The sequence below is a fragment of the Hipposideros armiger genome, unplaced genomic scaffold, assembly GCF_001890085.2.
Source record: "Hipposideros armiger isolate ML-2016 unplaced genomic scaffold, ASM189008v1 scaffold_638, whole genome shotgun sequence".
Lineage (NCBI taxonomy): Eukaryota > Metazoa > Chordata > Mammalia > Chiroptera > Hipposideridae > Hipposideros > Hipposideros armiger.
This window is the reverse complement of record NW_017731988.1, coordinates 522,015-549,665: the sequence shown is the minus strand read 5'-3', so window position 1 is coordinate 549,665 and position 27,651 is coordinate 522,015. Positions and strand designations below refer to the sequence as shown.

The 27,651-nt window shown below is 39.1% G+C and overlaps 2 protein-coding genes across 9 annotated transcripts in view; one reads left to right on the top strand and one right to left on the bottom strand.

Moving 5' to 3' along the window:
* Window positions 1-5,961: 5,961 nt before the first annotated feature.
* Window positions 5,962-15,937, top strand: YARS2 (tyrosyl-tRNA synthetase 2). Its single transcript, XM_019625697.1, has 5 exons — window positions 5,962-6,775; window positions 7,640-7,807; window positions 14,233-14,388; window positions 14,687-14,857; window positions 15,594-15,937. The coding sequence occupies exons 1-5, from the start codon at window positions 5,994-5,996 to the stop codon at window positions 15,751-15,753; spliced, it is 1,437 nt and encodes a 478-aa protein (XP_019481242.1). The 5' UTR covers window positions 5,962-5,993; the 3' UTR covers window positions 15,754-15,937.
* Window positions 15,938-17,083: 1,146 nt separating this feature from the next.
* The window catches only part of DNM1L (dynamin 1 like), a 47,527-nt gene continuing 36,959 nt past the window's right edge, over window positions 17,084-27,651 (bottom strand). For 2 of the 8 annotated variants that reach the window (XM_019625688.1, XM_019625690.1), the window contains 10 exons: window positions 27,312-27,467; window positions 26,986-27,075; window positions 25,491-25,583; window positions 22,755-22,811; window positions 22,010-22,087; window positions 21,667-21,699; window positions 19,778-19,954; window positions 19,498-19,607; window positions 19,204-19,363; window positions 17,084-18,911 (listed from right to left, as the gene is read on the bottom strand). In XM_019625688.1, coding sequence (XP_019481233.1) covers window positions 18,855-18,911; window positions 19,204-19,363; window positions 19,498-19,607; window positions 19,778-19,954; window positions 21,667-21,699; window positions 22,010-22,087; window positions 22,755-22,811; window positions 25,491-25,583; window positions 26,986-27,075; window positions 27,312-27,467 — 1,011 coding nt within the window. In that variant the 3' untranslated portion in view covers window positions 17,084-18,854. The remainder of the gene's footprint in view (window positions 18,912-19,203; window positions 19,364-19,497; window positions 19,608-19,777; window positions 19,955-21,666; window positions 21,700-22,009; window positions 22,088-22,754; window positions 22,812-25,490; window positions 25,584-26,985; window positions 27,076-27,311; window positions 27,468-27,651) is intronic. The other 6 variants (XM_019625689.1, XM_019625692.1, XM_019625695.1 and 3 more) reach the window with 3 other exon arrangements.

Here is a 27,651-nt window from a genome sequence, read left to right as displayed (position 1 = left end):
GCCCAGGATCTCTTTAACTCTATGCCTCTATCAGGACTGTTCATTAAGAGGTGTCCTTCCCTGGTTATATCCTCTGCAATGTTTCTTTCCCACAGCCCCTTCGTAACCTGCAGGTTCCTCAACCTTGGAGTGATTCTCTCTCTCTCTGCTCCAAAGCTCAGGGGTGGGAAAGGACCCTGGGTTAGAAAAGAAGTTGGTGAAGTATAGGACTGCTCAGAGAAATATAACGTCATAAAACAATTTCATCTTTATGAGGGCAGGGATCTTTCTTTGGTTCACTTACACAAACCTAGATGGTATAGCAGTGTCTGTCTCATTGAATATTTATGATAAATACCTATTTGTTAAATGAATGAGCAAACCTTGGAGTCCTTAACCCATGACAATGATAGGAGATTTCTTCTACATCATTATTGGGCTCCTTCCGCCTTCCAAAATTTTAACTAAAATTTGATCATCTTACATTATGCCCAAGAAATAATATCTCTAATCTCCAATCTGTTCTGGTCACTCTAGCCATCCTGGTTGGCCAAGCTCGCAGTGGTTCTCCAAGACCTCCAGTTGGTACTTAAGCACAACTCTACCTCAATGGGAGCAAAGAAACTTTTACTGGGGCCAGCAACCCCAGGTCTAAAATGCATCTGGACACCATCCTGATGGTCTTTGAGGCCAGGAAGCAATGCACAGCTCCTCTTGCAAATGGGACCAATGGCCCAGGCTCTCTTGTCCAGGTTGGGGGATCCTCTTTAATAAGGACAATCCTGTCTCTTTCTCTTCTGCTTCTCCAAGCTTATTTCCTCAAACTTTATCTTGTCTCTAGGTTTTTGACTTTGGCAAAGAAAAGCTACAAAAAGTTCCAGTCTTACTCTGCATTCCTCCCTGACTTGCCCCAGGCACTGATACACACAACTCACTATCAGTTGAATGGATAGAATGGAAAGGAGAAGATGAATGATGGAAAAACAAAGTCATAAATATCTCAAAATATTATTCAGGTGTATGAGTATGTGACCAGGTACATACAATTAAGGCAACTGTGAGCCCTCCAGGTTATTTCACTGGCCACAAAATCAATTTGAAAAAAAGAACAGTCATGTTTAACCTTCTCTAAATTTCAATACAGAAAGGAAATGCAAATTTAGTAACTATTTTTTTGTCAATATCCTCCTATAACCAACAGCATAAAAGAAACTAATCTCTTTTTTAAAAATGTTTGGGTATTGGGCCAGCCAAATGTCTCAGTTGGTTAAGAGTTGGCTTAAGAGTGCAAGCTCTGAGCAACAGGGCGGCCAGTTCTATTCCCACATGGGTCAGTGATGCTGCACCTGAGCCGAGCTGCCACTGAGCTGCCAACAGGTGGCAGGATGGCTCCTGTTGTAAGCTGGTGTAAGAACAAGATTGCCTATTCGATGGTGGGCTATGCCCATCCGCAACTAAGACTGAACTTGGCACCTTGAGCTGAGCTGCCACCCTGATGGCTCAGTGGATAGAGCATGCGCTCTTTTTTTTTTTAAAGATTTTTTTATTGGGGAATTGGGGGATGGGAACAGTGCTGGGGAATTGGGGGAAGGGGAACAGACAAGTTGCTGTCGATTTTGTTCTTCAGTCTAGTTGTAGAAGAGGTTGCTTCACTGGCCCAAGTTGGCACCATCATTGTGCTCTTCCCGGGCGAGGCACATCAGTCGCCGGCTTCTGGACAGCAGCTCACTGCAGCTGCTGGCCGCTCATGCTGGCTGCTGGCTACATACGGTAGTCCATGGCAACCCACTGCCACAGGGGCTACAGCCTACGACCCAGCTCCAGGTTGAGCTGTATGTTCAGCATCTTAGCTGTAGAGGGCAGTGTCACTGGCCCTCATATGTGGGATCCGAATCAGGGCCCTCTGGCATCCCAAGCCAGTTCTTAACCAACATGCCACTCAGCCCGCCCGAGCATGCACTCAACAAGAAGGCTGCCAGGTTTGACTCCCACATGGGATGATGGCTATGCCCACTTGCAACTAAGACTGAACTCGGCACCTTGAGCTGAGCTGCCGCCCAGATGGCTCAGTGGATAGAGTGTGCGCTCTTAACAACAAGGCTGCTGGTTCAACTCCCACATGGGACGGTGACTACGCCCACCCGAAACTAAGATCAAACACAGCACCTTGAGCTTAGAGGCCACGAGCTTCAGACGGGAAGCCAGATGGCGACTGGAACCCTCCACAACGAAGATTGAAGAACAACAACTTGGCTGGTCCCCTTCCCCAATTCCTCAACACTGTTCCCCTCCCCCAACTCCCCAATAAAATCTTTAGAAAAAAAAGTTTGGGTATTAAGATAATCACCAGCTAAAAAAGCATTAGAGACACTTCAATAAAAAGACAGTCTAGGTTTCAAGGCACTTGACTTACATAAATTTATACTTTTAATCAAACTTAATAACCTTTCCTTTATTGTGATGAGAAGCATTATTGATTGCACATTTTAACACATTTTAGGGGCATGATGAACCTCGATAGTAAGAGCATTTTTCTTTTGTCCCACCTAATGCAGAGGAAACTTCTTGGAAGGAATTCTTTTGAAATGAAAGAGAAGCAATTGGCTTGCAGGTAAGGATGGGCATGGTGGGAGGATTCTTTGAAATTTATGGTATAGGTTTCAAGAATAATGGCATCAGCAAAACCATGAGAGATGAAATTATGAGGCAGATTGATTTATTAATTTTTATGCAAAAACAACAAAGGCTTGAAACCAGCCTTCAGAAATTATTCTTTTTCTCAAGTAGTAGGAAATAGGAATATCATGGAAATACTTCAACTGGAAGGAAGGCCATCACTAAATCCCTGAAGTGAATTACAATTTCTATTCCTTGTTCCTTTCCGCTTCTTTTTGCATCCTATCCTATGTCACTATTTTTCTTCCAGAAGAAAATTATACCTCCAGTCTCCAAGAGAAGAGAGAACACAAGTAGGAATAACACTTCATAGTGGTTCTAATGATCAGAATTCCTCAGACTCCTTTTGCTGTGACCTTTGGCCAGCTCATATTTTAGTCCCAGCCAGATCTCTGCTGTAATTTGAACATGTACCATGCCACAGATAGAGAAATGCTTCAGAATTAAGTGGGACTGCCTAACTTTAAACTGTTGTGATAATCTATGAGATACCAGTTAAAATGCTATTAATATCTAATTTTTGTGCTTTTGACTGCTATTATAAGAATACCTCATTTTATCGTGCTTCACTTTATTGTACTTCACAGATGCTGCGTTTTTACAAATTGAAAGGAAGACCCTCCACCAGTAAAAACATTACTACTCACTGAAGGCTTAGATGACGGTTAGCATTTTTTAGCAATAAAGTATCTCTTAATTAGGGTATGTACATCGTTTTTTAGGCGTAATGCTATTGTACACTTAATAGACTACAATATAGTGTAAATATAACTCTTACATGCACTGTAAAACAAAAAATTCCTGTGACTTGCTTTATTGCAATATTTGCTTCATTGTTGTGCTCTGGAACCCACAATATCTCTGAGATATGCCTACATATTTATAATTGTTTACATTTGGAAAACCAAATAATATAATACAGGGATCATTTATCAAAGTGAATATTTATGTGACATTTTATTATACATAGGGTAATTGCAAAATAGATGTGTACCTAATTCAAGGTCAGCTAACCTCAAGTTTTCAGTTGGGATAAGCCATATTTTCTAAAATACTTTTTAACACTATTCATCCACTTTTAAGATTATAAAAACACCAAGAATCAACTTGTGTAGCTTTTCTTACCCCAAGTTCAAGTCATGGGTCCAGTCCTATAAAACTTTAGCCATGTATATAATCCCAAAGGTTTAAAAGTTCCACCTTCTTCTATTGCTCCTGTCTTTTGGACAAAGCCTCATTTTTTATCTATTATACCAAGACAAAGTATAAAAGGAAAATAATTGTTGCTGTCACTGAGCCACTGTTGAGTCTCACAAGGCATCTGCTTTGATGTTACCTTCTGTATCAGACTTCACTACCTAGTCATGAAATACAACTAAACCTAAGAAACCAAGCAGAATGCAAATCTATTTTAAAAACCTTACAATAAATTCTAATCTCAAATAGGAAATTCCTGTTTTCCATCATCCACAGAAGTTCTTCTCCATTAAACACAGGTCCATCAAGTAATGTCGAAACAACTACACGTTCCTATAAGGGGAAATATGTTTTCGTGAAATTATTAAGTAATTAAACAACAATATGAAGTTATATGGCATAAAATTACTAACATATTTGTAAAAGACACAGATAGTTACCTGTCTTATTAACCAGAAACCTAAAGAATGAAAGATACTCCTTTAAAAATATTCAAATCTTCCTGTGTGTTAAGTACTAAATAGAAAGAACCAAGTGCTGTATCCTCAGGAGAATTTCCTGCTACCCATACTGAAATATTGTCCCTGACCAAAGTGGTGTAAAATAAGACTGCAGATAAACAGGTTGTGCTCACAAATGTTAAGATATTTTGAATATCAAATATCAACATGAGAGAATGCACCATGCTTATTTTCTTCAGCATTTGGGATTATGTTACGAAGCCTGTTGAATAAGTATTTAAAAGTCCTATCGAAGTTACTATCTGGCAATGAGAAACTCACTTCACTGATAATTATGCATGCAAAGAAACTAATTTTTTAAATATTTTATCTTGTTAAATAATATGATAATGTTAAGAAGTGGAAAGGTCCTGTAGGGAATGTGGTTTGCTGCACGGCCCAGATTCCTGCTTCAGGACCAAGGCCCTCAGCCCCCCAGCTGCTGAGAATACTGGTTGCTGATGGCTCACCGCTGAGTCCTCTTCTGCATAGCGCCCTGTGCCAAAGCCTTGCCGAGCTTTTGCCTCTTTCCCCAGGGGCATCCCACATTTAATGACTGTCAATAATAGGGTACAAAGGCCTGACCCTTGCCTCAATTCAGGATGATTCTAAATAGAAATCTCAGCTCCAGAACCCCCTGTGGGATTGTCCGAGGCCTCTACTGCAAATTGTTCAATTTCTCCCTCTGCCCAACTCTGCTTCCATCACTCCATTACAGATGTTGTTCCCAAGAGCACACCCCAATAATTCTCCAGCACACAAATCTCCAGCTCGAGTCTGTTTCCCAAGGAACTCAACCTTAGAGAGTTGGTATTGAAAGTCGTCCTAGAAACGAGACTCTAAAATGGGAGTTTGGAGCTAAATCCCTGCCAGCCAGCTGCCAACAATACACGTCCGTAGATTGGAGTACGAATAGCACCTGGCAATGCTGGGGCAATGTACTAATTTGAATCCACTTATGCTAGAGTTGTGTCCCACCTGGTTACTTGCAATTTAAAATAAATAAAACATAGGGTTTTCTGCATTTCATTTATTGTGTTGTTTTCTTTTGCAATAGCTTGGACAAGACTGCCACCTCCTGGAGAAGCTAATGAATACTGACTGGGGGTTGTGACGCTCTCGCTAATTTAGGGAATCAGTATCAGGAAGTTGCGTCTCAACGCCAACGCGAAGTTAAACTAATTCCATGAAGTTAAACCAATTCCTAACCCCTCACAACCTCTGTGAACAAGTTTTCGCATAGAACCAAGACTTCAAAGAACTTGCGCATCACAATTTTTTTAACCTGAAAATTTACACAAAAGCTAATATTTGCTGAGTGCAATGTGCCAAGTGCTTTTAATTCTTAATCTTCACAACAGCCCTATGCGATAGGCATTATTATCATAAATTCATCCATGTTTCATATGAAGAAATTAAATTTCAGGGAATTTAAGGTGACTGGAAGTTTAGCGAAACGCCCACTTGAGTAGTCGAACGCTTATCGACTGCCTAGAACTCTACCTCCTTAAGTAATAACTCGCCCTACCCGGGCATGCGCACAAAAACACTGAAGCAAACTATAGGAATTGCACCAGGCCGGCACTGAGGGGCGTGGCAGGGCCTCTAAGATCCCAGCATTCCCTTCGTGTCGCCACCAAGATGGTGGCGCCCATGTTGCGGTGCATTGCCCGGGGCCGATGGTTTTTCACCCCTGGGCCGATAGGAGTCTTGCCTCTGGGGCTGCGTGAGGCCCACTCGGGCGCCCAGGGGTTGCTGGCGATGCAGAAGGCGCGGGGTCTTTTCAAGGAGTTCTTCCCCGAGACGGGTACGAAGATAGAGCTCCCAGAGCTCTTCGACCGTGGCACGGCGGGCAAGTTTCCCCAGACCATCTACTGCGGCTTCGACCCCACGGCCGACTCGCTTCATGTGGGACATCTGCTGGCGTTGCTGGGCCTGTTTCACTTCCAGCGAGCGGGCCACAACGTGATCGCGCTGGTGGGAGGCGCCACAGCGCGCCTGGGAGACCCCAGCGGCCGCACCAAGGAGCGCGAGATGCTGGACGCAGAGCGCGTGGAAAAGAACGCGCGCGCCCTGCGCCAAGGACTGGAGGCCTTGGCGACTCATCACCAGCAGCTCTTTACCAATGGGCGGGCCTGGGGCAGCTTCACGGTGCTGGACAACTCTGCGTGGTACCAGGAGCAGCACCTGGTGGACTTCCTAGCAGCCGTTGGCGGCCACTTCCGCATGGGCACGCTGCTGAGCCGGCTGAGCGTGCAGGCGAGGCTCAAGAGCCCCGAGGGCATGAGTTTGGCCGAGTTCTTATACCAGGTGCTCCAGGCTTATGATTTCTACTACCTGTTCCAACGTTATGGATGCCGGGTCCAGCTGGGTGGATCTGATCAACTGGGCAATATCGTGTCCGGATACGAGTTCATCAACAAGTAAGCGCCTTTAGAACCAGGAGAAATCGCGGGACCAAATAATTTACACACGAATAGCTTGTGATGCACTATTAAGATTGTGAAACGACGCCCTTCGTCAAGCCCTTGTTGGTTTTATCCCCATTAAGGGCCTGTAATGGTGTTAATACTGTCACTGGTTAATGAGAACTTAAGGGCTGAATTAAAGTATTAGGTACGGGATGTATTATAGACCTCTGCAGGAAATAGACCATTCGTAAGGACTCGGACTGTAAGCTTTGCTTCCCCCCTCAATAGCTTTCTGTGTTTCTGATTTGAGAAACTGCTTTTCTTTGTTTATACCTGAACGTATTTGGGCATCCTTGAGTAGCCTCTGCTTTGGCGCTGCACCGGCCACGGAGCTAGTGTTAGTCCTTGGTTGGCATCTCAAAAAAATTTTTTCAACTCCAAATATTTGGCAAATAATGTAGATTTCAGTGGCGTTTTCTTGAGGGAGATGAACCAGGGCTAGCCCATGTGCTACGTAAAAAATAACTTTTAGGTCATCTTTAGTTTCTCTACCTTAACCACCACCCCCACCCACCACCACCACCTTTCCAAGTCTCTTTCCTCTTCCCAGCCAGCCTTTAAAAATTTCTAGGCCCTACCTAGTTAAGCAGCATCTCCCCTTGGTTTGCCCAGAGACACTGGTTCAATTGCAGTTCAGAATGACAAATGCCAAAATAGAATGAAAGCTGTGAAAGCAGTAAGAGGGACAAGAATCCAGATTTAGGAAGTCAAAGAAGTTTTCTTAGAGCGAAACCACTGAGATTTGAAGAGCGAAATTAGCAGAACCTACCACCACCTGTGCTTGAATCACATAATAAAGTTCTCCTTTATGCATAGGTTGACCGGAGAAGATGTATTTGGCATCACTGTTCCTTTAATAACAAGTACAACTGGAGCAAAACTGGGAAAGTCAGCTGGCAACGCTGTTTGGCTAAACAGAGATAAGACATCTCCATTTGAATTGTATCAGTTCTTTGTCAGGCAGCAAGATGATTCCGTACAAAGGTAAGGTCTTAGTCGTGTGCTGAGAAAAATTAAGTTCATAAGCTCATGATACAATTTTAGCTGTTGAATCTCTCTGTACCCTTTATAAAACCCTTTATAGGTTTTTGTTTTGTTTTGTTTTTAACTTAGATTCTATTTAAGGCATAAACCATTACATCACGGAAGACTAATTTTAACTGTTCTTAAGTTAAATACTTTTGGTTAGTTAAAACAGAAAACCACTGTGGTTGCCAGAATACTTAGAGCTACTGTCGTGATCTACATCTAGCACGTATTTAGAACAATATCACTTGCATATTCTAGTTTTTTCACTTCTTTCATCTTAAACTTCACTAAGCCTGCCTCTAAAGCCCTTTTTCTTTAGTGTAACATAAAACACCTTTTAAAGAGCCTTTTAAAAAATGATTTCTTCATTAATTTACATTATCTTAAACTCTTGGAAGAATTTAAATTAGAAATGAGACTACAAATACAAATGTAACAAAGAAAATGAATTTTTCAAAAAAATATCATTTTTGGTACAGCTATTATCAAAATAATCTAGGAATAATTCTTCAAAATTTTTTAAATGTATGAGACATTCCTGCAGAACATTCAGAAACACTATTGAGCAAAAATAAAGAAGACCTACATACATGGAGAGTTATAGTCTGATAGAACTGATAGATATCGATTCTACTAGATTTGATCCATGTATTCAGTGCAATCCCAGCCAAATCTAAACAGGTTTTTTAAATGTGTTTAGATATGTCAAGTTTTTATGAAACTTGACAAGCTCATTGTAAGATTTGCATGGAAATAAAAAGGGTTGAGATTGGCCAAGACATTTTTTAAGGGCAGAGTAGAAGATATGCCTTATTGTGAAACTGTAGCATCTAAGGGGGTTCTTTTTCCTTTACATTTATTGTTAACATATTTGATGATATAGTCCTAGGGTTTTGACGTATCAGGAACTGATATCTTTTTGAAAACTTCATTTTCTATTTGGCTCTGGTATATAGGAATAAAATTAATTTCTATGTATTAACTGTATTCAGCAACCCTGCTAAACTCTCTTATTAAATCTAATAACAACTTTTATATTTTTTAAAGTACAAGCTTCAGTGTAAGGTTAAGTAAAGAGACCAATGGAACAGATTAGAGAACCCATACTGACTCCTGTGTATATAGTCACCTGATCTCAGTGGCACTGCAGAGCAGTGGAGTAAGACAGTCTTTTCAGTAAATATCACTTGGATAATTAGATGTCCTATGTGGGGAAAATAATAAAACTTAACCTCACACTGTACACAAAAATCATTTCCAGGTAGATTATCAACCTAAATCTATTACAAAAGACAGAATAAACAAAAGCTTTTAGAAGATAAATAAGAAAATATCTTCATGACTGGGGTAGGGAAAGATTCTTAAATGGGACACAAAGAAAAAGCTTGAGAAATTAAATTAAAATTAAGATCTGTTCATCAAAAGTTCATCTTTAAGAGTAAGAATATATTTTCAGTACATGTAACTAACTGATAGAATTTATATTCAAATTAATACAAAGAATTTCTATAAGCCAATGATAAAAAGACTGACAACCCAGTAGAAAAATGAGAAGAGACTTGAGTAGGCACTTCATAAAGATTCTATCCAAAAGGCCAAAGCCATGTGAAAAGGTTGCTCAGCCTTAATAATAAGAGAAATGCAAGATAAAGGTACAGTAAAATGCCACAAGTTGACACTCGAGGGCTGCCATTGGGGGTAGGCGCTTGATCCCAAACCCCATAGGAAATCAAGTAGACCCCTGTTTGCTCCAGAGCCTCCAGGAGGCATAGTCAGGTATAGTCAAGGATTGGATAAGAATGTGGAGCCAAGGTGGGACTAACCAGAAGGCTTGTTGGGCTATCTGCTGGACAGCTTCCAAAACCCACTGTGGGGCTTCGCCCCAATGGGAGGTGACAGATTTGGCGTGTGATTGCTTGAGATTGTGTGTATAAGGCAAAGAATTAGTGAGCAATGAGGGATGTGTTGACCCCAGAACATGCGAAGGCCTAGTACATTGTACGTGTCTGAGTGCCGTGGGTGGTTTATAGTAATTGATGTTTGACTTTTGGGGGGGATTTCTCGGCCCTTAAGGACCAGATGATGCACAGAAACTTGACAAGGAGCAGTTGCCCAGCCACACTGGTGTAGGTGGTGTGTAAGGGTTTGTAAATCTGCCTGTACCTCTTCCACAGAGTGTATGCTTCCCTCAGTGTAATGTCATCAGTATAATGCCAAAACCTTCCGTCTTCCAATTTTAGGGCATTTAAATCTTGGCAGTAGAGGTTATGTGCATTTGCAGGGCTGTTTAACCCATTAGGAGCCACATAAATGGATATTGAGCCCCTTCAAAAGTAAAATTTTAAAAAAAGCAAATTGGGCCTGGGATTCCTCTACGATTGGAACAGAATAGACCATATTAGCTGTCAGTGACCACAAAGGGTGCTTGCTCCTTGGGCCCACCTCTTCAGTGGTCATAGGAAGCCCTGGCACAAGAATTCAGGACATTTATATTTGTCCATTAGTTGTTTAGCAACATTTGCCCCAGAGATTGGATCCATGATATCCCACTGGGTTAGGGGAACAGAGGAACAACAGTGAATGTAGCGGCCACATGGACAAAGCAAGCCTTGGCTGCATTTCCCCTTTCGTGCCACCAGTTGCCTGCTGCGAAGCTGTTCTATTCATCCAGGTTAAGACACGTCGTCCTGGTGTGACCCACCACTCAGTGGTTGCAGGGTGCGGCAGGGGGTGTCTCCCTCCTCCTTACCTACAGAAATATCTTTTCCTTGGGGGGATGATGATACCTTCTTAGCTCTCTTGGCCCGAGGCATGAGGACCCTCATGTACATTAGTAGTTAGTTAAGGCTGTTATAATTAGTGGTCTAATCATCTTGTTAGACCATATGGCCTTGATCACACTGCTCTGGAGATCATTGAATGATTTATGGCAGCAGTGACATTTTGGAATGGATACCATGGCAGAGGCTATATGCAAGAGCACATAACAGCATGAGGGACCTCCAGCAAGTGGGGCTCCTTCCCAAATGGTGTTACCCACTCGAGTTAACCAGTTAATAAGCTAGTGAAGGCAAAAAGGCATTCTAATTGCAGTGCAACTGTGCAACCCTGCCAACTGCACCAATTGAGTTGATCTCAGCCTGTTACTAGTGATGCTATTGGCTAAAAATGCCTGGGAGTGCTCACCTAGGCCCATACTACTTGTGGCGAGCCCCCGACATTTCCTCGACAGGAGACAATGTTGTGGCTGGACCAACCCTTGTGGTTCTTATGACTGTAGGATGCACCTCAGCGGCAATCATCGGAGACTTTGGAAAAACAAGATTTATTACTCCCAAGTCCTGGAGGGTACACGGCACTCAGATCACCGATAGAGAGGGATGAGGGAGCATGTGGACCTGGCGCTCTGCCTTGATTGGGGTCATGGGTGGGGTGCCCAGGGTTTTGTGGGTTCACTCTATTGGCAGATGAAAAACATAAAAATGGGAATTAAGGAGTGGGCAGGAAGAAGCAGCGTCACTCCAGCGGTCATTATCTAGGTTACTCAGGGCTTTCTACAAGGGAAGCTTCACAAGTGGAGGCAGCCTGCTTCCTTATCTGGCTGGTTTGCAACTAGCTGTGTCATACAGGCAGGATGTTTATTCAAGACGGCTGTCTCTGCACGGATACCTTGGCAATCAAAACTGAGTGTCAGCACTTGTGCTACACTTACAGAACCACCCTGGAAAAATAGTGGCTATGCCTCCTAAAACTGAATACGCACTAACCTATGACCCGGCAGTTCCTCTCCTGGGTACATCCGCAACAGAAATGAGTGCATGTGTGCACCAAGAGAAATACATGGGAATATTCACAGCAGCATATTACTAATGGCCCACAGGTAGAAACAACATGAACACCCCCAGTAAATAAATACAGGGTTGGACAATTGGACAATTACGTTCACAAACTTGTTGCAGTGATGTTGCTAACCTTTTTTTGATATTAGAGGGATTATTCATTATGAATTTGTACCAACTGGACAAACAGCTAACCAAGTTTGCTATTTGGAAGTGCAGAAAAGGATGTGTGAAAAAGGTAGATGAGGGCCGGCCGAGAGGCGCATTGGTTAAGAGCTGGCTTGGGACGCCAGCTCTGAACAGTAGGGCCCCGGTTCAGATCCCACATGAGGGCCAGTGACACTGCCTTGTACAGCTTAGATGGTGAACAACAGTTCGACCTGGAGCTGGGCTGCCAGTGAGTCGCCGGCGACAGCGTTGGCTGCAGCCCCTGTGGCAGTGGGCTGCCGTAAAGCTACCGTGTGTGGCTGGCAGCCAGCGTGAGCTGCCAAGGGCCACCGTGAGCATGCGTCCAGAGACCGGCGACCGATCTGCCTCAGTCGGGAAGAGCACAATGATCACAATACCAACGTGGGCCGGTGAAGCAACAACGTCCTCCACAACTAGACTGAAGAACAAAAGGACAGCAACTTGTCTGTTCCCCTTCCCCAATTCCCCAATAAAATCTTTTAAAAAAAAAAAAAGGTAGATGACCTGAACTTTTCGCCAACAATTCATGGCTCTTGCACCACAACAATGCACCAGCTCACACGGCACTGTCTGTGAGGGAGTTTTTAGCCAGTAAACAAATAACTGTATTGGAACACCCTCCCTACTAACCTGATCTGGCCCCCAGTGACTTCTTTCTTTACCCGAAGATAAAGGAAATATTGAAAGGAAGACATTTTGATGGCATTCAGGACATTAAGGGTAATAGGATGACAGCTCTGATGGCCATTCCAGAAAGAGTTCCAAGATTGCTTTGAAAGGTGGACTAGGTACTGACATCGGTGCATAGCTTCCCAAGGGGAGTAGTTCAAAGGTGACCATAGTGATATTCAGCAATGAGGTATGTAGCACTTTTTCTAGGATGAGTTCCCAAACGTGCCGTATTTCCCCATGTATAAGACGCACCCTTTTTCGAAAAATTTGGGGTCTAAAAACTGGTTGCGACTTATACAGTGGTTGTATGAGTGCAAAAACAAGCGCGAAAAAAGCAGGAAATGCAAGTTAAAAAAATTACAACCACTGTGTAAGATGCACCCAGTTTTTAGACCCCAAATTTTTCGAAAAAGGGTACATCTTATATATGGGAAATACGGTAATTGTCTGACCTCGTACATTATGGAGTGTTCATAGCCTGGAATGCTGCAGACGACAGCTGTACACACAGCCGCAGGGATGAACCTCACTCAACATAGTGATGTGCCGAAGTAGCCAAACACAAGGATATCTTGTGTGATTCCATTTATATAAAGTCTGAAAATGGGCAAAACTAAGTGATGCTGTGTAGGGAAGCATACAGTGATGGTAAAAGTGTAAAGAAAAAGAAGGACGTGGTCACTAGGAAAGGCAGAAGCATCGGTGGCTTGGGTGGAGCTGAGGCATGTGCTATAACTGGGCTTCCTTGGGTGGAGGCAGTGTGATGGTTACATGGGTGTTTGCTTTACATTCCCATTAAACTCTCTATTTGTGATCTGTGTCCTTTCTGTGTTTTTCACCTAAGAAAATGTTTAAAAAGAGGATACATATATTGTCAGTTTTTAAAGTACACAATACTTTTTATGAGCACATGTAGAGAAAACAAGTACAAAAACATGCTTGGGAAGGATGCACCCAAATTTAGATTGGTGGTTTCTCTGGGGACAAGAAGGAGATTGTGATGAGGCTGGGGCCTTCATCGATACCTGTATTATTTTATGATTCAGAGGAAAGATCTGAAAAAAGATGGCAAAACAGTAACATCTTCATTCAATCTGGGTGGTATGATTGTCTTTTTTTTTTTTTTAAGATTTTTATTGGGGAATTAGAGGATGGGAACAGCGCTGGGGAATTGGGAAGGGGAAACAGACAAGTTGCTGTCCTTTCGCTCTTCAGTCTAGTTGTGGAGGACGTTGCTTCACTGGCCCAAGTTGGCACCATCATTGCGCTCTTCCCGGGTGAGGCAGATCAGTCGCCGGCTTCTGGACGGCCGCTCACTGCTGCTGCTGGCTACACACGGTAGCCCATGGCAACCCACTGCAGCAGGGGCTTCAGCCGTTGACTCACAGCAGCCCAGCTCCAGATTGAGCTGTTGTTCAGCATCTTAGCTGTGGAGGGCAGCGTCACTGGCCCTCATCTGTGGGATCCGAACCGGGGCCCTCTGGTGTCCCAAACCAGCTCTTAACCAACGCGCCTCTCAGCCGGCCCGGTATGATTGTCTTATATTATGTTCAATACACTTCTGCATGTTTGCTGAATAAATGTTTCACAATTAAATTTAAAGATATTGAAAGGTTAGGAAGCTGGAGATAAAAATTAGGTGTGTGATGTAAATCTGCCATTTGATTTTTTGTCCCACAGATACCTGAAGCTCTTCACTTTTCTGCCCCTGCCGGAGATTGACCATATAATGCAGCTGCATGTCAGAGAACCAGAAAAGCGGGGTCCTCAGAAACGGCTTGCTGCAGAGGTCACTAAGCTTGTTCATGGACAGGAAGGGCTGGATTCCGCTAAGAGGTGGCCTTTTAAAATCATTGACACTTACTAGTTATTTAGTTAATAGACTTAAGAAAATGTAGAGCTGCACGCCTTTTAGCACCACCAAGGATTACCAGCGTGTGACTTCACTGCTTTAACATAGCCTCCTTTATTGGAAAGATTATCATGAATTAAGTTTATAAATTATGAAGATAAATGTTGCTGTGAGAAAAACATTACATCTAGAACATTAACAGACACTTCATAACTGGTTACTGGGTATTGGCGCATGTATCTGAAGCAGCACTCACATGGCTGCTTTCAAAATGTTTTCCAGGTGCACACAAGCCCTTTATCATAGTAGCATCGATGCCCTGGAGGGCATGTCTGATCAAGAGTTAAAAGAGCTGTTCAGAGAAGCTTCATTTTCGGAATTAGTTCTTGACCCTGGAACAAGTGTCCTAGATACCTGCCGCAAAGCGAATGCCATCCCAGATGGTCCCCGGGGGTAAGATTATTTAACTTTGATTCAGTTAATTCAACATTAAATGTTATAGTTCACAGCATGTGTTTACAGAGAGTGTTTACCTGGTAATGCCTTAATGGCATCTCATTCCTTGCCGAAGTTAGGTTAGTCTGAGAATAAAGTGAAAACAGAGTACTTACTGCTGACAATACCTTAAATTTTCTGTGAAGTCGAGTACTACTATACTGTTTCTGATTAACCCAGCCGGTTTTACCTCCAACACTGGAAAAGGCTTACATTTAAGGGACCACTATGTTCAGTAAATACACTACGATCAGTCAGCTCAGGGATGGTAGTTTTTTTATATTGTATAAGCTAAATAAGGTGGGTTTGTGCATTTAATCAAAATGTAGAAATCACAGAAAAGAAACTTCCAGAAGTAAGAGGACAAGGTAGGGGGAGCCCTCCAGAAAGTGATCCTTCATATTCTGATTTACTTCATTTTTAAACCACTACAAATGAACAGTTCTGTGAAGAGCTGAGATATCCCAGCTCGTTTTCTCCACTAAACAAGAAACCTATTATGCCTTAAACCTGCTCCTTTAAAAGAGCATTAAAGGGAGGCAGAATCTAGTAAATATGAAGATAACGATTCAGCACTAAAAGGTTTCAATTGGAGAGCCTCTGAAATTTAAATGAAATACAGTAATGGTGTATCTGTATTATTGGGAGAGGTCAATAGTGATTGCATTTATCTAGTAACCATTTCTATTTTTAGGTATCGGATGATAACAGAAGGCGGAGTTAGTATAAACCACAGACAAGTAACGAATCCTGAAAGTGTTTTAGTTCTTGGACAACATATTCTTAAGAATGGACTTTCATTACTTAAAATAGGAAAAAGGAATTTCTACATTATAAAATGGCTTCAGCTATGATGAAAAATCCTTCTGGTGGTTCAGACTTATCCGTCATTCATTCTCAGGACATAAGGAAGGTTGGCTGCAGAACTTTTACCTTCACTGATACAGATCAAACAACAGAGAATGGAGTATGCTCTAGGCCTCACAGTGTGAGTAATTTCATTATTTATCTAGGTTGGTTAATAAGTGTTTGTGTAATGATGGGATATTTTATTTCCCGATCCTTAAACATTAGGGACTACCTTGGAAAACCATGCTTTCCAGTGTTAATCTCTATTAAAAATTATACTTCATAAAAAAACATAAATGTCGTCTTTCCTATCCTTTCCTTCTTGTCCTCCTTTTTAGAGATAAAGAGGAACACTGAAAAAGAGGTAGTAGAAGGAATTGTGGCTACTTGCACATCAGGCATATAGCACATTGATCTGTTAGTGTTTGTATTGCTCAAAACCAGGATCCTATTAGAAATGCAATATCTAGTCCTGGAAATTGATTTTGTTTAGTTGAGAGAGCAAATGTAGTTCTTAAAAAGAAGAAAAATTAGATAAAGCTTTATTTAATTGGCATTAGAAATTATAATAGGAATAGTTTCTTTTCAAAGAAAAAAATAAAAGTCCATGACTTTTCAAAGTTTCGAATTCAGTTTTCCTGGCCCATGCCTGTGTTTCAGTGTAATTAAATTTATTCACAGCCTTGTTCTGTCAGATTACTAAGGTCGCAATATTTTATAAATTTGAAAACTTTTAAATTAGTTTTAAATTTCAACTTCTGTCCCCAAGCAGATTGCAACTTAAGAGAAACTGAAAACTTAAGTAACCAAAGAGATAAAATAGAGGCAGATACTATACCAAATATCCAATTATATGAGCATATCAAAATAAATTCAAGTAAGGGAAGTTTCAGATCAAATTTAAAAGATTGGTGCAAGACTTATTAAGCTCTGCATACATTAGGCAAGTTAAATCTCTAGAACTGTTTCCACATTTGAAAAAAACAAGGTAATAGCACCCCTGTTTCCCTAAGGATCAATGGAAAGACAAGACAAACATACAAAATGGTTCACAATGAAATTTTTTCTAGAAAACTTACAGGCAGCAAAGCATGGCTTTAGTGTTCTAATTCTAGCCATTTGCTACCTGGATTACTTGGAGCAAGTCACTTATCTTCATAGGAAAATGGAGATGTAATACTACCTTAGTGAATTGTGAGACTCTAATAGAAAAGTCATAAAACTTTCATACAGTGTAAGCTGTACTGTTATGTTCCAAAGTAGATTTACATGTAAAACTATAGTTTAAACCTTTTTCTGGGAGTAAAGTTAGGAAGAATTCATTTATTGATAACCTTTAATGTCATTTCATACCAGCAACTTTATTTACATAGCAAGAACATACAGGTATCCATTATAAGTGCCATAGATCATGTCCACATTTCAGAGCTTCTCTCAGTTTGAGGACCAACACAGAAAGGTTTGCTCTTTCCATATCGTTCTTGCCTGTTTTTCTTTGTACAAAGTGTATAGTACTAGAAAGTGCATTACCATAGCATGTCTTTAAAAGGAACATTTTTAATTAGAAATCTGTTTGAGATGCTGGAAAAAGGTGTATTATGTTTTTCCTTTCCCTTACAAATTCAAATTCAAAAAGGTAGAATGGTAGTCATCTGATCTGTTTGAAACAAGTAAATCATGGGTGACTATAATTTCAAAACAGGTTTAATGACGGCAGGTGATTTTTAAGTGTGCTGACAAACATTTTGGTAATATGTATTCTATCAAGATGGCCCTACTAACCAGTTTAAAGTGGTTCCATATCATGAGACGGAATCTGGTTTTGTTGAATGGCATCAGTTGCTGAGCCTGTTTCTTAGTAAATGGGTACCATAAGCTAAAATTAACAGATACATTCATATTGCCAATAGTGCTTCATAAATGTCACAATTTATAAAAAAATTTTTAATATCTATAAAGTATAATTTACTTATCTATTAGAGATGGAGCCAGATGCCTTAAGGATTTTGACCCTTTCACCTGGGGAATTTTAATAAAATATATGTATGTTCTAAACGTTACCCTGAATGCAGTTTAGTAGTCTATAAGCTAGTAGGTGTGTGTGTGTGTGTGTGTCTGTCCCCAGATGGGTTTTTTTGTTTGTTTTTTTTAATAAGGCTCCACCAGCGTTTTCACACCTGTATTCTAATGTATTTTCCTGGTATGAAGCAAAAGTATCTAATTCTCATGGAGAAAAGGTAGGCTTTTTTTTGATCAGCACAGTATTTGGTTTTAAATCCCACCTCCAAGTGAATCTTGGAACGTGGTGTAAGTGGCCCAATTTGAAGATGTATCTGAATTACTACTATTATATTTGGAAACCAAGGGGCATTTATTAGAACCTCTAAAAACTAAAGGAAGTGGTCATTACCAAGTCTTAGATGGTTGTTTTTAATACAGGAAAATGTAATTCATGCTCCCAGGTAAGAATCAAAGATACTTTAATTTTTAGTGCACTAGAGCAATGTGGACCCAGAAGTGGAAGGGCTGTGTAGCTACACATGATGTCCACCGCATCCTTGTCATTGTCACAGATCCCCTTGTGCATCCAGCTTTCTTACTAACACATCCAAGATCGCAGAGATGCTCCATAAAACTAAACGAAGGACAGGTGGAATGCAGTGACTATGTGAGGAACTTGTCAGCCCACATGAGTTCATACAGTGCATGCATTAGTCGTATGAAATGCTGTCTCGGTGCGTTCTTCTTGAAGGACTATGGTAGCAGCTGTAAGACTACTAACAGATCATACAGGTCATCTTATCCACAGGCAAGCTGCTTTACAACTAGAACATTAACATTTCCTCTTAAGCTCAAATGAAACTGTCACAAGACAGACATGATGTATTTTATATATACTGGGAAACTTTAGAAACATCCATTTATTATTTGGATTAAATGTGTGATTTGTTCTGTAATACAGAGTACAATTTTCAGTTTATAGCCAGTCTTCACATGAGCAGATTCATACCATTGTAATACCCTGCAGTTCATAAATAAAAAGCTACTCAAGTAGGCAGTAACTAGCAAGTTGAGTCAACAAAGTCTCAGTATTATATAGTTCTCTTCACCAAAGATGAGTCTCTCGGATTTCAGCAATAATTTGACCTGCTCCTTGTAATGCCTGCATTAAAGATACAAATTATAAATGCTTATTAAATTATAACAAAGAATCTGAATTATGCAGAGCAATCTCTCCACTTTATATGTAGTCAATTTAAACTAACCAGTCTTTTCTCTGGAATTTGAATCTAATCAAGTACCAGGAAAAAAAAAAAAGATTAGCTATCATATGAAGACCATATATGTAGCCAGAGATCAGGATGCATTTGAAACAACAGATGTTTGTATGAATGTTTATATCTACAACGCAAATGTGAAAATTTAAAAAAAAGAAAGAAAAGAAACAATAATACCTTTAGCATATCAGCTGCTTCTTTTCTACGCTGTGCCATGTCCTCAGATTCAGTCAGAAGATCATCCAATAAGGATGATTTATACAGCTGTCCTACTAACTCACTCTGAAGAGTATCTTTCACATGATTAACCAAAAAATGCATTACTGCCTTTGGCACACTGCAAAACAAAACAATGAGATGATCCATTTGATTCAGAATAAAAGCCTAAATTTAAAAAAATACATCCATTTTCAAAAGATTACAAAATCATCCAGCAGTATTATAACCTGATTTACATTACGTAGTACTAACCTGTCTTGGATATTCTTTCTGACAATAAGAAAGTATGATTTGATGAGTCGTTCAATAACCTCACAATCTCGCTGTTCACGGGCAGATAATTTTCGTGCAACAGGAACGGGCTAAATAGTGTGAGAGGGATAAAAAAAGATTACTTTTGTGCCATTTTATAATAACATTTAGCATTCAAAGATCAGTAAGTTTTTTAAACTTCTAGTTTCTTGTGTCTTTTGAAGTGTTTTCCTAGTAACCGGTTATCTTACTAGTCCTCCACCCAATTTTCATGGCTTACCACATCCAGCAAGTTCACAGCATGGCCTTTCTGTGGGCTGGCTGGCATCATTGGAATTGGTTTTGACTTTTCCTCAGCTAGTAACTCTTCAGCTTTTGAAGTTTTCAGCATTCCTCTCCAGTTGCCTGTTGTTGGTTCTTGAACAGCATCTCCAACCCCACCCGCTCCAGATGCAACCTGAAAGAAACAGATGTTCCAAAACCTATACCAACCATATCAAATCTGATGTTAACTAAACAAAGTTCATTTTTTTCGACAGTAGTCAAGAAGCACACACATCCAGTACCCAGCTGCAGTTTATCTATTCAGATGGATGAGAAGGTCAGAAAGAGTGGCATGTTTAACTGGAACTCTGAGTTATCTAAAGAGGTCCCATTGTAAAATGTTTGCTAGGCCTCCACCAATATTATTTATTTCCTTTTTTCCAACTCCGCTAACACTAGATTGTGGCAAAGTATAAGCTGCCCTTAAAAATAAGACTGCTCGTTAAAAGTACAAGGAAAAACAGAACTGCCATTCAGCTTAATTTCTTCAGAATAACCTTAAACACTGTTGAACTATGAACTCATATCTCCAAAACTTAAGAGTTTAAAAGTAAAATGACCTGAGAAATACAGTCAACAAAATATCATAAAACAGATACTCCTTAATAAAGGAAACAAGAATTTACCCACAAGTCTAGCTTAGGCTGACGGCGACTAAGCTGCCTAAAATGTGGAATGTGACATAAACACAGCGTTAAGTTCCTTCAGTGTCTACACTGTTGAGTAAGGATCTGCTGAAAGAAATCTAGTGCTACCATTAATCACAACTGCTTTTGCAATGCTTTTTCTAGGATATCTGTTAGGCTTGATTTCTAAAAGAAAAATGAACGTTTAGGAAAATGGGGAAAGCAGTAATTCATCAACATTTGAGATGTTTTCAGATGCTCTTTAAGGTCTTACAATCTGAAATGGAGATGACTTCCAAAATTTATAGACAGAAATAAAGGTGTCATATATATGTATATATATATTTAACAGAGGAGTGTTATGGCAACTGTTTAAAAATGTCAGTGTTCGGTATCATTCTCATTGAATCAAAACACTTGTCTATATTTGTCTCTAATATGTTAAGAAGAGTTTTGTCTAAATATTATATAGGCAGTATGTTTAGATGTAACAAATAAAATCTTAAGGAAAATAAGCAAATTCAGGGTGATGCAATGAGTGAAATAACACTTAAGCAAAGCTTTAGATGGTTCTCTTAAGGTCTGAGCACAGTGAGCTAAGAGAAGATAAGACATTTATCAACTTTTGTTTGAGGTTCAGAACCTTAAATCTGGACAGTAAGGAAAGGAGCAAAATGGGAGAAAAACCAGAAACAGGTTTTAATAATTTACAGATTATTAATTTCCCCTAAAAAGGTTATTGAGAATTGACAACAGTCTCAAACTCTCACAGTCCCCTGTTGTTTTAAATATACTTAAGCTGTTGAGGCACATGTTAATTAAGCTACATATATGGGGTAACAAATACAAGCTAAACAGAAGCGTAAGAAAGAAGCGTGAGAGAATTATCCATTAGTACTAGACCTTGGAACTTTTAAAAAAGAAATGTCCAAAAGTACAATTATCATCTCTGGAATCTTAATTCCCTACCAAAATATTAAATTCAAAACTATTCTTGAAGGTAACAAAAAGCAGTGGGAAAGCCTATTATTGCCATCATGTAAAACAATGTGAAAACTAGAATGAATGCCATCTGAGAAGGGCTAGACAGATAAGAAACATGAAAAACAACACAGACAACGAGATAGATGCCGCTGTACAGACAAGGTCTTCAATGGTTTTGAAAGTTTCAGTACAACCAAAGGTACCAAACATTGCCATTCTGAAGCAAAAGACTCACATTTTTAGTTTCTCTTCTGCTGTCCTGAATTAACTGTTAAAAGATATGTTAAAACATGCAGTTTAACAAGCAAAATTTCAGTATCAGTAGCTTGAAATTCAAAAAGTGCAGAATAATTTCCTCTTTAACTTCTTTTTCTCTGTGCATCTTCTGTATTGCAAGCAGAAGCATGTCAACAATATTTTATGAAGTATACATTGTTATGTAAAATTTCTATTAGACTAAAATGATCTGACATTAGCACAGTAACCCATATTAATATTCTGCTATTGAGTGTATTGTTTCCAGATGATATTTGCACCATAACTAGGCATGCAGGCTTAGATTAAGAATCACAACAGACCTTGCCATCAGCCTCAGCAGAAGCAGCAGGGGAAGGCTCCTGGGAGGCAGGTGCCAAAGCACTTGGAACTTTAGAAGACTAAAGGCAAAAAATGCAGGGGAAAAAAACCATCAAGGATGCCAAAAATGCATTCAGAAATATTCTATAAATGTGACTTTTTCTCCTCTGTATCAAAATAGTAAAACAACAGAAAAACAAAAATAATCATGGGACATAAAGTTAATGTTTATTCTGCCTTATTTCCTGTTCTTCTGTCACCTTTGTTAAAGGCTTTCTTCAGATGAATACCCAAGAAAAATCCAAATCCAAAAACTTCACTCTTATTTTGGAAATTTGTTATGATCTTTGCTGGTAAAGAATTCAAGGTAGTAGATTTTTGTACATACAAACAGTTTAATATATGTAGCTATTACAGGTATTAACCTGTTATGTGCATATTATCTTCCCTCTTCAAAAAAACTTCTTGTTATAATAAAGTCATTAGTCATTTCAACTAATTTTACAAAGTTGATAAAGTCACTGTGATTTAAAAAAAAATAATAAGGCTGATGCTTAAAATCTACCTTTAAGCATTTATTCCAATGTATTAAAAATACTATTATCTTTAAATTACTCTCAACGCCTGTTTTTAAACTTGCATACCTTTATTCAATGAAATAGTTCCAATGGAATATGAGTAGTATTCTCAGGCTTACCAATCCATCTTTGCCTAATGGGAATATGCTTTAAAAACATTGTTTTTTACCTTGTCTCGTGACACAGCTGAAGGTAATTCTCTTGCTAGCCTGTTTCTCCTTTGTTCCTGTAAAACACAACCAAGCAAAACAAAAGTGATTATCAGAGCATTGAAATATAAGCCTACTAAAAAATGTTCGGCTTAAATGAAAAGTGTGGAATAACTTATAGTATATATCCTCTCACTGTTGGGACTCATGTCATAATTATATTTTAAAACAATCAAGAAATCATTTAACCCAATGCTTCTCAATCTTTTTTCTGCCCCAACACACCTGAGGGATACAATAAACATCAGTAATAGTGGCTCCCCTGTACCAGGGGTTCTCAAGTGAGGGTCAGTGGACTGACTGACATCTCTGCCTTTCCCATTAAGTTAAAAACCACTAAATTTGTATAGAAGTCTTCAGCATACTGTGTAGAATTTGAAGTGCACCGATCACATAAAACTAAGTAAAGCCTTTAAAAATCACTCCAACCTGCACACCTTTGTGTTAAATTCACACAATTCCCACACACAAAACCTTAACTTTTAGAAATACAGTAAAACCTTGGATTGCAAGAACTCGGTTTGTGAGTGTTTTGCAAGACAAGCAAACATTTGTTATGTTGGTGCAAAAGTAATTGCGGTTTTTGCCATTACAAGTAATAATACATTTTAATTTGGTAAACAAGCGATCTCTTGCAATACGAGTAGTTTGTTTCCGGAACGAATTATGCTTGCAAAGTGAGGTATTACTGTATCTGTGGTGGAAGTTACCCTGAAAGAATGTTCCATTTTCTTTATCCTAAGCTATCTCCAGGAAATAAATGTAGTGTTGAAAACTGGTCTGTTCTGTAACCTGCCTAATTTAACAGACTGATCAACTGCCCACTCTTCTAATTTGCTAATATTATCAAAGTAACTCTGATACAAAGCTAAAGAAACTGATAAATTAAAATCGATAGGTCCTGAACACCTACTATGTCAAGCACCATAACAGGTGCAAGACCAAGACTGAAAATACAGAAGGATGTAGGTGTTAATATGGCTCTCTCATGCGCAGCATCAAAAATAGTGGAAAAGCATTTAGGTTAAATATAATTAAAGATATTCCTAAGTAGAAAGCATTTCATGAGTACTCTCAAACCTGCAAAAAGTGTAAGTTAACAGAGCTTCACAATGATGTTTTATGGTTAATAAAATTGTCTGACTGAAATTTGATGCATTTTCATTTTTTTCATGGGAGGTGATCCAGTGACTAAAAAATAACAGCAGATAAAAACATGGATTTTTAACTATAAAAAGTTTACGTTAAAATGTATGTTTTGAAGAAGGACACAAAGTAAAAGACGGGGAATCCAAAGACCAGAAATTCTCACCCTAGTCTGTTGCCAACCAGTACGGCCTTAGCTGGCCCTGGAGTCCAACAGTCCTGGCTTCCTTGCAGTCACCAACTCTTGCTAAGCCTCTGTTTCCCGGTCTGTTAACATTATCTACCCTCACAGGGTTGTATTAAATGAGAATCTGCATAAAGTTTATCAGCACAGAGTTATTAAAACCAGGGGTATACTCATCTATAGGAAAAATACTGACCTGAAATCATATTATAAATGTCCTTGTCAGTGATTACAAAAATTATTCCCAACACAAATTTTCCATGAAGTTGGTTTCAATGCCACAAGAATTTAATCCTTATCCTAAGAATGTCTACATGCTAATTTTTAACATATCTATTATCTAGTTTAGTTTCCGAGTGTTTTAAGTACCTTGCTCTTGTGCATTTTAGAATTTTTTCTGACAATAGGAGTCACCTCAGCTATGTAGCTAACAAATAGTTCCCTGTACCTGTTAAAGAGAAGGTGCGTGTTTCCTCCAACAGTACCCAGCAAAATAAGCACTAAAGTAACAGCTGTTATCGTCTGTGGGCCTCAGGTTCCTCATCTGTTAGTTTAACCAAAGGGTTGAAGTCAATAACCCAGGGTCCCTTTCAGTTCCCAAATTCTGTTTTTATAATATTCTTTCCATCCATATGGATAAGAGGAATTGTGATAGAGAAGGGAACTCGGAGGTTTTACTGTATTAAGGAATAGCAAAAAACTTTACTGTTCTTGGATAAATGTGGTGGAGAAAAAAAATAGCATCCAGATAAATTGTTCTATCCACCAGCCTTGGCTCCATCTGTGATCTTACGTAACTTGAAACATTAACCTCAAATGGAAAAAAAAATCCATGAAATGCAGCCACCCCTAGTAGTGGTGAAAGGAGTACTCTGCTTTTCCAAATTTACTGTTGGGTTGTCGGAAAAGTCATGACGCATTTTTGCAACGAAAAACATAGAAAAAATACATCATGACTTTTCCGACAACCCAGTATAATTTGGGTTATTCTTGGAATGCTTCCTTCACAGCTTTCAGAGAGATGAAAACAATTTAAAACATTCACTTTGTTTTACACACTTCAACCTGAATAAACTGCAAAAATAGTTACTGAAATGGAGCCAGGCAGTCCTTCAACACTAAATCACTGAATCCCAGATTCTCTGAATTACAGTTTCATAAGCAGAAAATGAGAATAATGCCTCCAGGTGGTTTTGAGAATTAAATTTAAGAAAACAATACAATGCCCTTGACATACTTCCTAGCGTATAACAGACAATAATATGATGCATTCATGTTTAATAATTACCCCATGCTCAATATATTTGATTTAACTGAGTTACAACAGATTCTCTCCCTCAAAAAAGGCAATTCGAATTTTATTTACCTCTATATTATTGTTCATTAGCCCACAAGCATCAGCAAAGTCTGGATGTTTTGTGTTGATATAAGCCAATTCAATTGCCACTAAGTTATGGACCTAGAAAAAAATAAAATTAGGCTATATGCAAAAATATGTCAAATTAATTTTACTTTAGGAAAAAACAAAAAATATATAAATATATTTATATAACTCACTAAATAGATAATTCTAAAAGACAGCATATGAAAACTGACGCCTAAATAAATATTTGCTAATTACACCCAAAGTGATAAATCTTATGTCAAATAATAATTTGCTCTATCTTCTGAATTATTTCTGTTTCAGCATCTAACATTACATTACTAAGGTAGTTGGTAATATTTTGTTAGATTTGCAAAAGGTAGATAACTTTTCCCCACTATGTTCCAAGGCTTTATGCAACTTTGGTATCAAAACCTCAGATCACCCACTATTCCATGTCAAAGTTTTAGGTCACTTTCAACAATAAGAAAACATTTCATAATCAGATATAAAGATGTTAACTTTAGGTAAAGGATACATTTAAAAACCTGAAGTAATGATTGACTAAACTTAATTATGAAACACCTAGTTTAAATATATGTGGTTCAAAATCCTAATGAGAGTAATCTAAAAGGAAAGCTTAAATTAATTTCTCTGCGAAAGATTAAAATAGCTTCTTCATTTGCCTTGTCCTGACAAATCTCAGGTATCAGAACAGCATTAAAAGGTCAAGAACCAGTGAAAAGGATCTTATTCAAAGGAAACCAATGCTTTTGTGATATAAGTGGGTAGAGTCTAAATCAGGCTATGTTCTTACTCATCTCAGTCTGGGGACTGTGCTTGCTAAGGAAACCAAGCAGCAGCACTTACATTCTCTATTTCCAAGGATGGTTTGTACTCTTAGTAAACCTCCATTGGGGCTCACCATCCTGAGCGAAGGACCCAAATGCACTTTTAGTAACCAGAAAGGGGAAAAAAACACCCAGCCAACAATAAGGACAACTTCAAATGTTTATGATTCTGCGAATTTCAGCATTTTTTAAGGATAGCAGCAACCCATAAAATAGGAGCAAGCAATCATGATATTAAAGTATTAGGTAATCAAACAAGCAAACCTTAGATGTGGCCAAATTATCCTGATGTACCATCAGAGTTAAAATTAGAGCTTGCTATAAAGGCTCAGTTTACTGGGGCTAAAGATAAAACTAATGTTCCATTAGCTCAGCGGTGGTACACAATAGAGCAAAGCTATTCACAACCCTCAACAATAATTCCATTCTCATGAAAACCTGTGGCTGCAGGCTAACAATGATTAAAATATGAAGAAAAATATACTTTGAATCAGAATTATTGACGTTTTCTTTGAAATAACACTGAAACTCACTTTTTCTTCCTAAAACACCAGGAAATAGTTTCAATCTCTAAAGTAATCATAATGCTGTATGAAAATTTTTTATTAATAGTGATTACCATGATGATTTGTGAAATAATAGCTCACCATTTCATTTGTAACTGGCAACCGTTTACGAAGAAGACAAGTCACTACTTCCACTATGGCATCATGAAGTTTAGGAAATCGCAACAACTCCTATATGTATGTAACAGAAGAAAGAAAAAGGTAACAGTCTATTTTGTTTAAAGGAAAATTAAATAATCACTGAAATACTGAATTAGATTTGGAAGCTACACATTTAAGTATACTATTTCAAATCACTTAGATAATGGAACTGCAGATTTTAACTTAACCCACGTTATGTATTTCTTCTCCATGAAATGCCACCTCATGTCTTTCACTACTTAATCTGAAACCTGTTTCTCAGTTACCTGTGTACTGTAATTGCTACAGTGCTGAATGATCCTCTGCATTTCCTCATGAACCAGTTCCACGCAGCGGAGGCTGGGCTCTTCCAGGCGTTTGATCTGCCGCTTGACCAGTAACTCAAATGAAACTTCAGGGACAAACAAAGCTGGACGAGGACCCTAAAAAAGTTTTTGAGCTCTTATAGCTAATATATAATTTTAGTTCTTCCCAAAGATTAAAATTAATCACATTTTGGCATTTTTCATGAAAAGCGCTTCCTAATTTCCAGTATGAGAGCAAAATAACAAGCTGTACAATATGGGTTAAAAAAAACAAAGGTTTAACCTCATGTCAAAAAAATTC

Coding starts and splice junctions, on each gene's coding strand:
- YARS2 (XM_019625697.1), top strand. CDS start 5,994: ATGGTGGCGCCCATGTTGCGGTGCATTGCCCGGGGCCGATGGTTTTTC. Junction 7,808..14,232: donor CAAGATGATTCCGTACAAAG/GTAAGGTCTTAG, acceptor TTTGTCCCACAG/ATACCTGAAGCTCTTCACTT. Junction 14,858..15,593: donor ATCCCAGATGGTCCCCGGGG/GTAAGATTATTT, acceptor TTCTATTTTTAG/GTATCGGATGATAACAGAAG.